The sequence below is a fragment of the Thalassophryne amazonica genome, chromosome 9, assembly GCF_902500255.1.
Source record: "Thalassophryne amazonica chromosome 9, fThaAma1.1, whole genome shotgun sequence".
In the NCBI taxonomy this organism is placed as follows: Eukaryota; Metazoa; Chordata; class Actinopteri; order Batrachoidiformes; family Batrachoididae; genus Thalassophryne; species Thalassophryne amazonica.
In genome coordinates, this window is record NC_047111.1 from 68,092,550 (window position 1) to 68,110,163 (window position 17,614).

The 17,614-nt window shown below is 39.4% G+C and overlaps 1 protein-coding gene across 6 annotated transcripts in view; it reads left to right on the top strand.

Annotated features, from left to right (window-relative positions):
- The first annotated feature begins 2,001 nt into the window (after positions 1-2,001).
- arfip2b (ADP-ribosylation factor interacting protein 2b) overlaps positions 2,002-17,614 on the top strand; it is a 53,166-nt gene continuing 37,553 nt past the window's right edge. For all 6 annotated transcript variants that reach the window (XM_034178296.1, XM_034178298.1, XM_034178297.1 and 3 more), the window contains exons 1-2: positions 2,002-2,132; positions 12,342-12,452. In XM_034178296.1, the coding sequence (XP_034034187.1) occupies positions 12,354-12,452 (99 nt within the window). In that variant the 5' untranslated portion in view covers positions 2,002-2,132; positions 12,342-12,353. The remainder of the gene's footprint in view (positions 2,133-12,341; positions 12,453-17,614) is intronic.

Consider the following 17,614-nt stretch of genomic DNA (forward strand, 5'->3'; position numbering starts at 1 on the left):
TTTGCTATTCATCCATCATAAAAGGGGTTTTTATTTTATATTGTATTTTGGTTCACTTCACAGTATTTCAGCTATTTTATTTTGATGGCAAACTACTGTGCATGTTGTACTGTGCTTCTTAAGTTAGCATCTACTAACTGCAGCAAGGAGTCTCTCAGCAAGGGGGCGTTTGGGATGAAAGACTGTGGGGTATATCTTTTTTTTTCCATCTAATTCATTGTTATTAACCATCATCTGACAGACTGCTTTAATATTCATAGTAGTGGCAGTGATGCCCCTCTGTATATCTGCTGTTTTAATGAAGCGTGATTTGACCTTATGTGCACGTGTGCACCAGTGAAACTCCTTAATTTATCCTGGTTCTGGGTGGCAAAAATACAGCATGGTGTCCAAATTATTGTAGTTTCATACAAATCCTGTAATTTCAGTCACCTCTAAAGTCAAAACGTGGCTGACAATGATGGTTAATGTGGCCTGGATAAGCTGACATCCTCATTCAGGAAGCTTTGTATTGACTTTTTTCAGGAATGGTAATGTCAAATATTTGTTGATACAAAGAAAATGATGGCTGTCCTTTGTCCATGGAATTTTTAGCAGCATTACATAGTAATTCCAATGGCTATCTTCGAAAGTATTCAGTGCTTCACTTTTTCCACTTTCTTTTTTTTTTTTGTGTGTGTGTTACAGCCTTATTCCAAAATGGCGTGAAATAATTTTTCCCTTCAAAATTGTACTCGCAACACCCCGATAGTGACAACTTGAAAAAGTTTTTTGTTTTTTAAATTTTTCAAATTTCATAAAAATAAAAAACTAAGAAATCACGTGTACATAAATATTCACACCCTTTGCTCAATACTTTGTTGATGCACCTTTGACAGCAATTACAGCCTCACGTCTTCTTGACTATGTTCCCACAAGCTTGACACACTCATCTTTGGGCAGTTTTGGCCATTCCTCTTGCAGCACTCCCAAGCTCCATCAGTTTGGAGGGGGGGCATCAGTGCACAGCCATTTTCAGATCTCTCCAGAGTGCAGGAGTACCGGTACCGTTGTCAGTGGAAGCTGAGAGAGCGCTAGAAGGCACTCTTTTCCCCTGAGGAATCTACAGTACTCTGCAAGTTATAGAGTGAGAGGTGGAGGTGGCATTCCCACCGTTATTGTTACTGGGTGTGCACACACCTACACTTGACTGTCTTTGTTCTCTCCAGCAGTACCAGATCCGACAGTCGGGGACGGTGATCACCTGGGAATTCGGGACTTGGCGGCTCCAGTATTCACCAGGTTCGGTGGTGGCGGAAATCGTGTGGTTCCGGCTCTTCTCAGGACAGACGTCTTCTATCCTCGAGCCTGCCCACACGTCACCTTTGTGATTTGACTGTAATTATATTCTGAGATTGTCTGTATTTCATTGTGTACATTTCACAACATTAAATTGTTACTTTTTGGCTCATCCATTGACCGTTCATTTGCGCCCCCTGTTGTGGGTCCGTGTCACTACACTTTCACAACATTCATGACAGAACTACGGGTACAAGCAATATTTTAATGTTCTGGAAAGCGATTGATGCTTTATAATATGATGCTTGGAAATTAGGATTTATTTGTTCAGCTAAACTTTGAACATTCCAAAACAACAACAACGACAAAAATTCCACTTATCTGTGAAAATATCTGTTTTGATGTTGATGGAAATGCTAATGCGAGTGCACAAAGCAAACAAAGATTACACAAAATTCTAAAATACCCCAAATTTGTTGACAAAGATGTTGTCACAGGCAGGAACGTGAGTCACCTTCCGAGCAACCTGGTGGATTTCACATATTTCACAGGTTTTTGAGTTGGGGGCTTTCTAAAATAAGAGTTTTATTTTGGTAACAGTTTGAGTGTGTCGTCACTTCCGTGTCGCCGCTGGCTGGGTTAAAAGTGGGTTATTATTTGCCGAGACAAACGAGCTTTGTTAGTCGTATGTATTTCTTTGTAGTGTCTGAACTGAACGTTGTAGTAGTTGAGTAGTTATTTCCTCCCCCCATTTTGGTGAGAAAAAACACGTCGTTTTTCTTTAAGTGGGATGCTGTGTCGTTAGCCTGTACTTAGCTTGTAGCTGTTTTCACGTCGGGATCAAAATCACTCCGGTAAGAGAAAATCATCTTGTCATCATTTTCTTCCTTCGTCTTTTCATCAGACATGTCTCCACCACTCAGGTTTGCACACTGAGAACACAGGACTGGTCAAAGATTTTGATCCAAATAAGTGTCTTCTTCTGAACAGCTGCTTAGTTTCGCTCACGGGCCCCGTGTAGAAAGCTAAATCTCGTTTCTCGTGTGAGAAAGCCTCTCTAGTGTTTATAGCTTTGGGTTTAGATCCGCTGGAGACCTGTAACCTGAGAGAAAACCATTACAGCTGTGTTCCTGCACCTGTTGGGGCTCTCAGCCATGTGCCGCGATAAGACCAGTGTTTTCAGCTTTTTTTGTTGTTGTTCTTGTCTTTGTTATAATTAACCAGGTTTTTATATGCCTAACCTTTTTGATGACTTATACGCTATACGTTTCATTTTTAATTCATCTGGGGCCTCATGTACAAAGTCTTGCGTGGATTTCTTACTGAAACATGGCGTATTCCAAAGCCCAAATGTGTGTGCGTATGCATGGATCCAAGCACGTTCTGTTTGTACTAGGAACAATTGAATAGGACTCCGGTTCTATTTTTTTGGGTTTTCTTCTCTCAGATGGGGCCATGATTAAGAGGGACAGCCGGGGGCATTTGTATTGTGCCGCTACTGGTGAAATTCTTGTGGACAGGTGCCATAAGTGAAAGCGTTTGCCAACAGTGTTTTCATTAATAAAGAACAAAAGTTGAATGTTTGAAGACTATCAGATACCGTCTTAGTTCCAACCATTAACAATGCCAACTGGTGATTTGGCAGTGTTATTCCCGTAACCCGTCCGGGAAGACTGGTGGAGACAGAAGGGCACCACCAAGAGTGGAGCCTGCGGCTTAATCTGACTCAACACGGGAAACCTCGCCCGGACACGCAAAGTATTGACAGATACAAGAAACAACAACAAAAAATAATAACAAAATACATAGTTGACTGTACACATGCTCAAATGTGCCTGTGCTGGTTTTCAATCGGAACGATTATGCAAATAAACTATTCACTCATTGCGCATGTGCCAGAGAGGGGGTATGAAATGTGGGGGGACACTGGGTGAGTTCTGGGGAGGTTATGGCTAGCGTAGGGGATGAGAGACAGTTAGATTACAGCCCTCCAGGTTTAGGAGAAGGGGGTTGGGATTAGAATAGTAAAATTAAAAAAAAAGCGTCACAGAAATTTATCCATTCATGTCATTCATTCATTCATCACTATAATCATTTTACATGAACAAAATGGAACAGAAAGAAGATAAATCTCTTATTCTCTGCTATTTACGTGGTCTATTGGATAATAAACCGACCCTTTTATTTTTTTTTTTAACTATATGGATTTGAATGACGTGCGATTACACCAATCATGCTTGAACCCTTGTGCGCATGCGTGAGTTTTTTCATGCGTCGGTGACGTAATTTCCCTGTGTGCAGGCCTTGAGTGAGGTGGTCCCGCCCTCTCGGCTGAATTCCTTTGTTTCACACGCTGCTCGAGACGGCGCGCGTTGCTTTATCAAAATTTTTTCTGGACCTGTGAGGAATATCCGAGTGGACACTATTCGAGAAATTAAGATGGTTTTCGGTGAAAAGCTTAACGGCTGATGAGAGATTATGGGGTGTTTCTGTCGGTGTAAGGACTTCCCACGGTGCGGGACGTCCTGCAGCGCTTCCAGGCGCCGTCGTCGGCCTGTTTCGACCTGAAAACATCCTAATTTAAGGCTTAATTCACCCAGGATGTCGTGAGAGAACAGAGAAGATTCAGAAGAGGCCGGCATGAAGACTTTATGCGAACATTCCACTATTTAAGGACATTTTTTAATGAAAGACGTGCGCGCAAATTTGCCGAGTCGTTTCCGTGACGATTCGGCAAATCTGTGTGCACTGCGACAGGAAAACACCTCCGTGTTGAAAACCATTTGTAAAATTCAGGTGGCTTTTGATGGCTTTCGACAAGTGAGTAACTGAGAAATTGTTTAACAGCTTGGGCATGTTCCAACTTGCCCGTTAAGGTTTCCAACGGAGGTGTTTTTCCTGTCGCGACCCCCCGCGGTCGGGTCCGGCCCGACATGCTACTCTGCCCGCACGTTCTTTCATTACAAAATGTCCGTTAACAATGGAATGTCCGAATAAACTCCTCATGCCGACTTCTTCTGAAAGTTCTCTGTTCTCTGACGACTTCCTGGATCAACAGAGCCTGAAATGTGGAAGTTTTCAACTTGAAACAGTGAGACGCTGCCGCCTTGAAGCGCAGATCGCCATCAGGCGCCGTGGGCTGTCCTTACGGCGACTCTACCAGACCAAAATCTCTCATCAGCCGTTAAAATTTTTACCGAAAACCAGCTGAATTTATCGAATGGCGTCCACTCAGTTGTGCCTTACAGTTTTGAAAAAAATTTTGATCAAACAAAGCAGCAGTCTCTGAGCCATTCCTAAACAATGAAAAAACGACGAGAGGGGGGCCACTCCTCACTCAAAGACTGCCCACAGGCGAATGACGTAACCGACAGGTGTGAAAAAACTCTCGCATGCCCACGAGGGTTCAAGCATGTCTGATGTAATCACACGTGATTCAAATCCATATGGTTTTTGAAATAAATAATAAGGTCGGATACTTTTCTAATAGACCTCGTATATTTAAAAAAAAAGAAATCCATTTGTCCAAATCCAAATGTTCTCATCTCATGACGGGAGCATGAAAAAAAAAAATTGTGCTACTTTGCAAGACTGTTGTCTGGAAACAGAAGTATTGTTCACATTTCTAAACTCTGTGTATTTAACAAAAATTAAACCCAAACCCTTATTCCAATCCTAACCCAAAATAGCTTAAGATAAACTAGGCTATGTGAGGTTGCTAGTAAGGATGGGAATGGTTAGGTATCTCATAGGGCTGCTCGATTATGGAAAAATCAGTATCACGATTATTTAGGTAAATACTGAAATCGCAATTATTCAAAGGATTATTTTGTTTTTAGTTACACAATGCATTTATTCAGCATTTCTCTCAATCTAAAAAAAAAATTTTAGACGTGTCACAGGACTGCACATTTATGGAGCAGTTTTCTGAAGAAAAATCCTTGGAAATGTTTTTTGCTGTTTGTTTACCTCAGAATTTCTGATTACTGTTTAAAAAAGTTTAGAACACGTTTTAAAATAGCTAAATAAATCAATAAATGGTTCTTTAGAAACCTTTCATCTGTAAATTAAAACCACCTGTTATTTCAGATTAGATAATTTCTTGTTTAACATAAGGAACCTGGGACATTTATTTTTAGACAAAACATGGAAATTTGTACTTTTTTTTTTTTTTAAGTCTGGTAGATTTATATCTAATTTCAACCAGAAACAACACACTGTACATGAATACAAATCTTTATTATAAAGACAACAGGAAATAATTTAACAATGACTGCAGTGTGATTGTAAAGTAGGATTTCTATGACATAAACCTCATGAATCATGATGAATTTTTTTAATGATCATTTCAACTTGTAAGTTTGACAAAATATGTAATTGCCTTTAATGTTGTTATCAGGACAGAGTCATTTCTAAAATATGAATTTGAGCACAATAAGCGGAGAGCTTCTACCTGTGCAAATGTCTTTGGACTTTGATTCGTGGACATTTTTAATAATCCGTTCATTTATTGTTAAAATAAAATGAAACAGCTTTTTTTAAAAATAATAAAATAGTTGCTGTTGAAAGAGCCTTTTATTTAGAAGCAGGTGATGTTCTGCTGGATTCTCGGGACCAGATGAAGGTCTCTTCTGCAGCTTTGAACTCTGGTGGTTTTGTTGAAAGACACTTTTGTCCCATTTTGAAGAGCAGAGATGTTTTCTTTCGACTGGACTTCGTGGTGTTCAGCTCATCAATGGAAGTTTGGTTGTCTGCACAGCAAATGTTCCTGATTAGGACAAATAAAAATATTTCTTTAAATATAAGGAAACACTAAACAGTTTATATATAAAAAAGGAAAAAAAACGGGGAAAAACGATGGAAAAACCCCTGAAAAATAAGTTATTTAAAGCTAAGCTTTTGTGGTGTCTGAAAAAAGCTGTAGCTTTATTTGGTAAAAATAAAAAAGATTTAACCATTTACAAATTAAAGCGTTCACACAGATCAACTGTGCTAAAAGGCTAAGCTAATGTTAGCCGATCATTAAACCTTCAGAGCAGTTCAGTAAACGTCATGTTTTATTTTTACATTATTCTTACCTCGATAAAGCTGCAGAACTAAACTCTGTTGGGCAAACTGGGACTTCGCATATATCCAAAAAGTGGGATATTTCGGACTGAGTAGGTTTGCTCCATCCCCCCTGGCTGCCTGCCTCGCTCTGCACAGGAATGATGCCTGAAGGCCGGCTTCTCTGTGCGGGTTGGCCCGCTGTCGCGGTTCGATCAATATCCCACCAAGTCATCAGTCCTCCTTTGGTCGGCGTCACTCCGAAAAGTAGCTGAAAAAAGCTTCTCCCAGCAGGGTGATGGGAGAATTGTTCTACTGCTGTTTTTTAAAACTTTTTTTGTGGTTCAAGCGACGCAAATTCAAGAAGGCGATTGATGAACTTTTTTCAGGTTGTGGAAACATCCAGAGTGTGACATAGCCGCAATCTCTGCCCCATTGCCGCATCCGAAGCGACGCGTCTGATGTCAAGCGTCTTGGGACACATTGACAGATTGGCCTGATGAAAGGCCCTTAAATCGTTTCACTCGATTATACGAGTTTGGAGATCGTTTGATACAAATATCGATATCGCAATCGAAATTTGGTTAATTGAACAGCCCTAGTATCTCATGATCTGATTTATGTTTAGAGGGATGCAATTCTACTATGAACCAATTATCGATGCATCTTTTTTCATCACTGTGTGACTATGAATGAATGAATTTTTTTGGCGTATACACACGCACAGTTGTATGCAAAAGTTTGGGCACCCCTGATAATTTGCATGATTTTCCTTTATTAATCATTGGTTGTCTGGATCAGAAATTTCAGTTAAATTTATCTTATAGTAGACAGTGTTGGGGAAAGTAACTTTGGAAAGTTACTTCATTAGTTAATCTATACAGTTATATTTTACAGTTCTTACATTTACTTCATTAGCAGCTGCGGACACCTTGTTGGCAGCTGCTGAATGTAATTAATAAAGTTACTCATAATCTAATTTGGTTATTTTTAAGATTTAGTACTCAGAAAAGTAACTATTAGTTACTTTGCTGATTAGTTACTTTTCTGATTGCTCATTCTTACGAGTAACAAAGTTAGATTACTCGTTACCTTATTAGTTACATTACTTATTAGTTGCAAGTTTTCTGCAGATTCTAATAAAGTAATTGCATAAAGCTGCTAATGAAGTAACTGCATAAAGCACCTGTATAAAGTAACTAAAAAAGTAACTTGTCAAAGTTACTTTCCACAACACTGATAGTAGATGAACACACTGATAATTGAGAAGGGAAATTAAGTTTCTTGTATTTACAGAATAGTGCAGCAGATAACAGAATATTTACAGAGGAATCCTTCAAATCTGGAAAGAAGCACCAAAGTTGGCACAAATACTCCTTAGACATTACTCTTTTGAAAAAAACTGAGTAGCCACTTGAATTTTCAGTAGGCAGCCAGGTAGGGGTCAATTGAAGAATTACACAGCGGTCAAAATTTAAAAATGTTTCAATCATATTGAAAGCTATACCACATTATTTGTCTGATCACAACGATACCAAAAAGGTGTAGTTTGGACTATCTATGACTGAATGGTATGGGGTAAAAACAGTAAGAATGGTAACAAAGGTCAGCATTAGTTTGTACAGGGGTCAGATGTTATATGTCATATGTCACATGTCATAGAATCCAATGGACGTCGACATTGCTCTACCTTTACCTTGCAGACCAAGCATTCAACACAGTCAAAACTATTTCATTTATTAATCCTATTAGTTCAACCAATAATTTGCACCACTTTTTACCAAAATTGGAGCAACTTTAACTTCTAACCCCTGTACAAACTGAAATTGACCTTTGTCACCATTCTTGTTGTTTTTACCCCATAATTCCATAACATTCAGTCATAGATAGTCCAAACTATACCTTTTTGGTATTGTTGTGATCAGACAAATAATGTGGTATAGCTTTCAATATGATTGGAGCATTTTTAAATTTTGACCCATGTGTAATTTTTCAATTGACCCCTACCTGGCCGCCTACTGAAAATTCAAGTGGCTACTCAGTTTTTTCAAAGAGTAATGTCTGAGGAGTATTTGTGCCAACTTTGGTGCTTCTTTCCAGAAATGAACAATTGTTACAGTTATCTGCTCCACTAAAAGTGTGCAATAATTATTTCAACAAAATTGGGCAGGAGCATAAATTTTGGCGCCCTTGTCATTTTATTGATTTGAATACATTTAGCACTAATTATTGGAACACAAAATTGGTTTGGTAAGCTCATTGATCTTTGACCTTCTTACACAGGTGAATCCAATCATGAGAGAGGGTATTTAAGGTGGCCATTTGCAAATGTTTCCCCTCTTTGCACCTCTTCTAATGAGTGGCAACAAGGGAGCCTTTAAACAACTCTCAAATGACCTGAAAACAAAGATTGTTCAACATCATGGTTTAGGGGAAGGATACAAAAAGCTATCTCAGAGATTTCAGCTGTCAGATTCCACTGTGAGGACAAATATGAGAAATGAAAACCGCAGGCACAATACTAGTTAAGCCCAAAGTGGCAGGCCAAGAAAAATCTCAGATAAGCTGAAGCGAAGGATGGTGAACAGTCATAGTCAACCCCAGACCTGCTGCAAAGACCTACAACATCATCTTGGTTCAGATTGGTCTCTGTGCATCCTTCCACTATCCCGCGCACTTTGCACAGAGATGTTGTATGAAGCTGTAATACAGAGGAAGCCTTTTCTGCGTACACGCCACAGAGTCGCTTGAGTATGCTAAGCACATTTGGATAAGCCAGCTTCATTTTGGAATAAGGTGCCGTGGACTGATGAAACTAAAATTGGAGTTATTTAGACCATGAACAAGGGGCGGTATGCATGGTGGAAAAAGAACACAGCATTCCAAGAAAACACTTGCTACTTACAGTAAAATTTGGATGTGGGTTCCATCATGCTGTGGGGCTGTGTGGCCAGTGCAGGTACTGGGAATCTGGTTAAAGTTGAGGGTCACATGGATTCCATCCATCAATATCAGCATATTCTTGAGAACAATATTCATTAACAGTGACAAAGTTGAAGTTGCGCCGGTGCTGGATCTTTCAACAAGACAATGACTCGTAACCACTGCTCAAAATCTACTAAAGCTTCATGCAGAGGAACAATGTTCTGGAATGGCCATCTCAGTCCCCAGACCTGAATATTATTGAAAATCTGTGGTGTGATTGTAAGCAGGCTGTCCATGCTCAGAAACCAACAAACCTGACTGAACTGGAGACGTTTTGTAAAGAATGATCCAAAATACCTTCAACCAGAATCCATACTTTCATTGGACGTTATAGGAAGGGTTTAGAGGCTGTTATTTCTGCTTTTCAAACCAAAGTGTTTGTAATGAGCCATAATCAATTAATTTCCAATACTTTGTTTAACAGCTCAGCCATACACCTGTGGCTTTCATTCACTGATACTAAATTCTAAAACACAGGGGCCTGTTGCCCCCCCCATACCACCTGCTAAATCTGCCACTTAAACATTTAGTCCAAAACCTCTGATATGTGCGGTAAAACTATTTATGGATGAATGGATTAACTGTTGCTGGAAGAGAAGCCACAATGTCTCAAGTGAATGACAAAATCATGTCATTCCTGTGGAAATTACGTGGCTGCGTTTTAAATGAGAAAACCTCTTAGGCAGGACAGAGCCAATGGAAACAAGCAGTATTGGTATCTCCCTTCAACATAATCTTAGCCAGAACATGATCTAAATGTCATAAAGTTAAGTGAAATACAGTAAATCCTTCAAAATGGTGAACACTTTTTCTCCAATTTTTTTTAAACGCAGAGAAAAAAGTTTTGCAGGTCATTGATTACTTGCATGAAGGTTGCTTTTTTTTGCTGTACATGTACACAAGCAGCAAATGAACTATAAATAATGCAAATTTTAATTCCAAAGGTTTGGTGCATTATTTAAAGAAATTTAATGGTTATGTTTTGACAGCACTTACAATTATTAAAACAGAATACAGTTGTCTTGGTGGCACTAAAAACATTATCGCACGTTCATTTAAAATTTCTCATGGAGTTAATGTAAATATGTCAGCGTCAATCAGAGTGCAGTGAAGGATTTGTTTCACACAGTTAGTCGCTCTAAATATGGTTTTGGTCAGTTTTGAGAAAAATGTCACGAATTAAATACTTTGGCTGTTATGATGTAACAACTGGTATATTAAACAGTTGCATGGTAACACTGGTATATTTAAAAATTGCATGTTAACAATAGCAAATTGTAAAAATGATAATCTAGTAATTACACTATGTAACAAATTTTTATTTTTGTTTTGTTCCTGGGTACACAGTGTGTTTTCCTAACCTGTTATCTTAAATAAATAGAAACTAGCTGTTATTCCACAGAAACTTTGTTTCTGTGATCAGGACAATATTTAGAATTTGTCTGTTTCAAGAATATTCTCGATTTGCCTTCACTGCTACTGAGTAGTCTTCTAGAATATTCTTTAACTGATAGAACTGTCCAGAATTTTCTAGAAGTTTCCAGAATTATCTCGAAATTTCAAGAAACTTTTAGAACTTTCTTAGAACGTTAAAAAAAATCAATCAAGTTTGTGCTGAAATAGTGTAATTTTTCCATATACTTTAGACATAAGCAGTTGAAATAAACACTAGAAGCCAGGAACAAAAATTGTTACATAGTGTATCCTCATAGTTTAATTCATTTGTAAATTAAATAACCAACTTTGGACTGGTTCCAGCTTCTCAGATTTTCAGCTTTGTCATTGTCTCCTGACTGAATTAGGCAGTCGTTTTGGACAGCCTATGGTAATTTGGTGATACCATTCTTGGACTCTGGTTACTTTAAAATACAATCCAGACTAATTGCGTAATCATTACATATTATACTGTAGAGTGTTTGAATGCAACCAGCTGTTTTTTTGTTTTGTTTTGTTTTGTTTTTTTGCAGTGCTGCAGTTGTTAGTGGTTTAAACTGTTGTAGTAATGGCAGTTTAAAAATTTAATTAGGTGTAGCCATAGTTGTAGTAAATTCTATTTAGTGATTTCTCTGCGGATTAATATTGTTTTACAGTGTTGAATGGGTACTTAATAGTTGCTTTACAATGAAAACATGTTTTCCAATTAAATCGTATAGACTAATGCAATCCCTTCCATTATTTACTTATTTTTTTATTTTTATCTTGGAATCTGCTTCCAGGCCTGTTCCTACCTCTTGGAGCTCTTAACTCCATGAGAGGAACAGCAGAAATACAGACCCACACTACATAATGAATGCAGATTCTTTGTGTCTTATTTTAGGTGGCAATAGCTCGGCACGCTAAAGTTTATACAGTTGTCATGTTTAACTGTTTACGAACACACCTCTGCTCTGCAGTTCAGAAACCCTGCTAAACTGTACAAGTCTGTTCTTTCCGTATTGTTTCACACAATACTGACACAAGTCACAAATACATCTGGCCTACACACACAGGAATTACCACTACAGTGTGGTGTTGTTTTGAAGTGAACATGTAATTTACAATTCATTGGCACAAAACACATCGCACCTCTCACCATTGCTGTTAATATCCATTAATATCTAATTAATTATAGTAGTCATCCTGATTTATCTGGTGCGCCTGGACAATTTCATTTGAAATTTACAGGGGCAGCACTTCCGTCTCAAGACATTTAGCGTTTTACAATAAATTTGTTTGTATTGCACATCGAGCCAGGCACACCCCAAAGATTTTCCTTTTTAATGAGGGATATGTATTTGTGATGTGGCCACAGCTGATGGTGGGGCAACAACCTTTATCAGCATTTCTGCAATACAAAGCAGTGTATTGTTTTAAATGAAATCTGGGCTGGGTTGCCCTTGTATTTGCACATTTTGTCTGCACTCTTGTCAAAGCATCATTCAGCACATCATCATCACCACAGCTGTTGTCTGTCTCTCTGTCATTACTTTGTGCCTCTTGGATTTCCATTGTTTGTTGCATCAATATATTTTCTCCCCCTCCCCCTTTCACAGACGTAGTGCATTATGACAGACAGCATTATGAGCAAAGCTGCAACAATGGAGATTCCTATCAACAGTAATGGTGACACAGGGACTTCACCAGAGGATGATGGCCTGGAACAGGTGAGTGCAAAGTAACTCCTCTGCAAACCACTTGGGTTTATCCACTTGTGCTTTGGGCTGACATGATAAATATATGTAGTTATTTCTATAAATTCATTTTACCTCTTTTATGCAACTGATAATGCAGATACACCATGCCAGTGAGTGATGAACTTGAATTCTTAAGAATAATTTCCTTTGGGATAATAACGTTGAGCTTCTCTTAATATTCATGCATTGGAAATGGAATTTGGGAAAAAAATATTAAAATATCTGAAATATACAAAATATATCGGGGCTTGACATTGCCATTTACCCGCTGAGTAAATTCAGTGATTTGTTCTGCTGATGGGGCTACTATGGCCCAGTACAACTTAAAATGATGGCCCACTCGGGCCACTACAAATACTTGCAAAATTCTATTTATTTTACCCCCCCCCTCGGCAAAGTCGAATTTCTTCACATCTCCATGTCATCAAACTTCAGTGAATCCGCCTTATTTGTTTTTGTCTCGCACCATGCTCCTGCAAAGTCTTGCGCATGCTCTGCTGAGGAAACAAAATTTCAGGTCAAAGGAGTGTATTGAACGGGTTATTCAAGAGAATATAGTTCGGTCTGTAATTTTCCCCACTTTTTCTTCTCCCCTCCCTCATCTCCACAATTCCTTATTCCTTCCTTAGCATATGTCAGAATCCATTAATCCCATGACCCAGTCCCGGATAAGCGGTTGAAGATGAGTGCGTGAGAATCCATTAATGCTCCAGAACCAACACTTGGTGGCCAGTAATGTTGGTGTTGGTTTGTCTAACCACCAATATACTTGAAAGAACCATTACCAGTTTTCAGCAATCTTTATGAGGATCTTTGACTTCTCGGCGTGGGAAGCAAACAAAGATGCAAACAGAACAGGAGGCTTTGAAAGAATTAAATTATATGTTTAAATTGCAACCACCCAAACCTGTACAACATCTAGGAAAAACAAATGCTGAAGGAATTGGTCATCAGAGGAAGCTAGATGAGGAAGAATTAAGGGAGAGAGACAGGTTCTACAAGGAAAAAAAAAGAAAGAGATGCTTTGTTCCCACATGGCCACAGATGCAAGGTCAGTTCCACCTTAAAAATCCATGAAAATTTGGAACAGAAATAACAGGTTAAATAGTAAGAATTTAACACTTTAATGTTATTCTGCACAAGTGTTATTGATATGCTCAGCAATGAATAACATGTAAATAAGTAACACAAAAAGTTATGTACAAGTAAGTTCAAACATAAGCATTTTCAAACAAAAACTGAAATGAACAAAAGTTGTGAACTAATGACAATTTTGTGCAGTCTTAGTATTCATTAATTTCAGCCTTATAATGCACCAGAATGCACGAAATTCCATCACAATTTAAAATTTCGGCAGCTGCACCCATACGCCTGGGATAGTATTTTGGTGGGGCCAGTAACTTCTCATAGCTACTGGCCCTGTAAAGTGTATACTTAGTCTAGTATTATATAATAGTGCTTAGTTCAGTAGCCTAAAACAACTAAGGCAGTATGTATTTTTCTTCAATTGTCCATTTCATCAGAGGCATTAATAGGGCAAGGAATTGTTATAACAATTTTAGACATGCTGATCATGAGTCACTGTAGTTAAAAATAGATCTGATATCAAGAGTAACTGCTCATTGTTTTAAATATATTAATATTTATGTGTAAGAACTGCATAAGCTGTAATTAATTACTTCAAAACAAAGCAATATATGCACTCCTCACTGATACAATATATACACTGGCAAGTGAACAGGTGACTCCAATTTCTTTATGTGCAGCAGCTGATACATCATCCGCTACATTTAAAAGTATTAGAATGTTGTTATTATTATTATTATCTGCAAAAATGTCTTTAAAATGGCTACAAAAGTGGATCTTTAAGGGGTTGAGGGGGGAGACTTTCCCACCCCTCACCCCTGTTGGTCTGCACCTGCACCTGAGGCCTGCAGACTGCGTGTGCAGCTCAAGAGAAAGAGGGTTCGCTGACTGTTCTCATCAGACTTGGCACTTTCAAACAGCGAGATAGATGCTGATGAACTTAAATAGACTTATTGCATATTTAAGGCAAAGCAGTGTCTTCATGCATTAAAAAAATAAAAACAGATGCCACTGTATGTTGATCCCCTGGAGCAAAAGGAAACCTTTTTTTTTTTTTTTTTTCTTTTTACAAATCAACTGACTAAATGCCTTTATCGGGCTGATTCTTGTTGAATTTGATCAAAGTTGTCTTTTATTCATCAACAGGGTGCACAGCAGATTTATCAATGCAGATTTTGCACAAGAGGCTGTTTTTCACAGGCTGCGTGCATGATATGCCCTTCCAATGACCATGATTTTATCAGAAATACATCAAAATAAGCACAGGTATTACTTTAAAAACAAGTCACCATGACACAAAAGTCACACTTATGTCAACTTTGCAAATAATTTGCAGTTCACCTGCCCGCCTGTCAGTGGGAGGTGGTCCATTAGACTGTTTTGTTTGGGCAAGGTTATAGGGGATCTTTGATGTACAATCACATTATTATTATTATTATTATATTATTTTATTTATTATTTTTTTTTGGCTTGTCCCAGAGGATCAGACAACTGTTCAGTCATTAATGTCGAGGGCTGAGTTAGGATTTAAGTTTGGGTTTTGTGGGCTTGAGTTTGCCTAAATACATTTGAGGAAAGAGATCCTGCTGGGAATCAGGTGCTTGGTTCCAGCTGTCTCCGTGGGGACCCACCGCTTCTGTTCACAGCTCATACTGTGTCTTGTTGGTTGCACAAACTTCTCTTGCACATTTGGTTAGTCCGAATGTTAGGAAGATAATGGAAATGCTATTTTAGTGAGAACTGATAAGTGTTTAAAGGTCAGGCACTGTTCTCCATCACATAGGTTAAAAGCAGCTTTTTGCATTTAGGCTGTAAGAGTGTCTTGTTTGGCTCGTTAATAAATGTAAAATGTTGAATACATTAGCTGGAACTGGTTGTGCTTTTTCTGTAATCCCAGGGCACACCCTGTTGGACAAACACTACTCAGGTAATGACTTCATATCCTGGAAGAAGCCATGGCTTTTCTCTGCTTTATTTGCTAACCAACTTGGCCCTCTTTTCAAGTCGTAAAGTAAAGGCTCTCCCTCTACAACCCAGTTGAAGCAAATGTCAGCCGTTGTGTTTTTCGAATCACCTTAATGGCAGTTTTGTGTGCTTGATGCTGTGTTGTCATTGCAGCCCTCCAATTAATCAGAAACAGCTGTTTTTATCCTTATGGGGCATCACATGGCTATCAATCATGTTCACACATGGATGCAAAACTGCCATCTTATGTGCATTCTAAACTTTTCTATATGGCGCACAATTTCTCGGATAGTCGCACGACTGAAAAGCCACCGAAAGCCGTCTGAATCTTCCGAATGGTGGAAGAGCTGGGCATGTCACATGTCCTGTGAGGCTTCAACATGGTGGCGCTTTTGCTCCGCCATCAGCTTGTGCCAAAGCATCGGCATGAATTCGCTTTGCAACTCTTTTCATGGCAAAATCTTCGTCACAGTGGAATGTGCTGAAAAGTGCTGATGTCCCCTCTTCCACAGTTTCTCGGATAGTCACACGACGGTCCCGCATCCACCCACAGAGTTCACTTTGGAATGATCTGGTCATTTCAGCATGTGATGGCCGCCCATAGCGCGGGTCGCTCTCCACGTTTGCGGTCGTCTTTAAACCGGTTGTACGACTACTTAATCTGTGTGATGCCCATAGGATCGTCACGAAAGCCGTCTGAATAATCCGAATGGTTTCCACCTGGACTGTTGCTCAGTTTCTGGCAAAATTGATGCAGTCGCGTGCTCCAGTCTGTTCAGCCATTTCCTTGCAAAGAAAAAAGAACGAGAGACTCCACCCATCTCACACAAAAGCAAATGACGCAATCGATAGGCGTGAAAAAACTCGCGCACTGCGCACAAAGGTTTCAAGGTTGGCTCGTGTAAGCACACATGATTCAAATCCATCAGGTTTTTGAAAAAAATAAAAGGTCGGATACTTTTCTAACAGACCTCGTACGTGTGCTTTCCGATGTTGTAACATTGTGCTTGTCAGATCTCCATTGGTGACAGTGCTGCTTTGGCTGATAGTAAGACTGACTGTCAGAAAATTCCTGGCAGAAGTGCAGTAGCTCAAAGAAGCAAAGTGCAGTAGCTCAAAGAACCATATCGCAGCAGTGATTAGACCCTACAGATTGGAGCAGTATCTTTCCGGACGAACATTCAAACCAGGAGTATTCTGGCAGTGAAAATAATGCCGACGGTGTTATGGCGGGGCCGAAGCAGAGGCAAGAGACGTGCCAATTCCGATGGATTTCGAAAGCCCGCAGAATATGGAATGGTAAGGGAGGCTTTGATTTTTGTTGCTGCTGCTTTATAACACTCTAATTACTCATGTTTACATGCCGCCGCCATGTTGCCGCTGCCGTGTTTTCATGCCGCTGCCGTGTTTACATGCCGCCGCCGTGTTTACATGCTGCAAGATTATGTGAACATATTATTTGGGGTTGACATTTTATGTGTTCCTTGTGAGCAGTGAGAACATGGAGACGGTAGAGGAAGTGTCTGCTGTCTGGAGCAAATGTGGGTGTGCGAGCGGCAGGCCGGACATTTCGTTGCATCACACAACACCGCAGCTTTCGATCAATCTGCCTGGACTTGAAAAGGCTAAACCTTTTGCCCTTGTGTTTGTGCAGTATGCTGCTACACACTGGTCAGGCATATCAACAACAAGTCCCTGAGAGCTGTGTTTAATCAAAGTTTCTGCCGCTAAAAAAAAAGTGTAAACAACGGCGCCAGGCGCACAAGCCGATACGGTCTATAGCCTGTGATGTATTTTCAGCTTGGTGCTCAGCGGGAAGCTGTTCAGGGGGCGTGCACAATTTTTCAGTGGTTGGGACGTTCAAATGTTATATAACGGGAGAACTGCGTCCCATTTTCCCAAACGCTTAGGTTGATCCGAATTATATAACCTTTGTTACATGTAATAAGACTATGTTGTCTTTAAGTGTCATATCCACTTTAAGCCATACAGGCTTTCTCATTGCCAGGCAGCGTTTTGGAGTGAAAATGCATGATTTTGGGGGGTTTCAACTTCAGGGGTATGTATAGGGGTTAGACTGG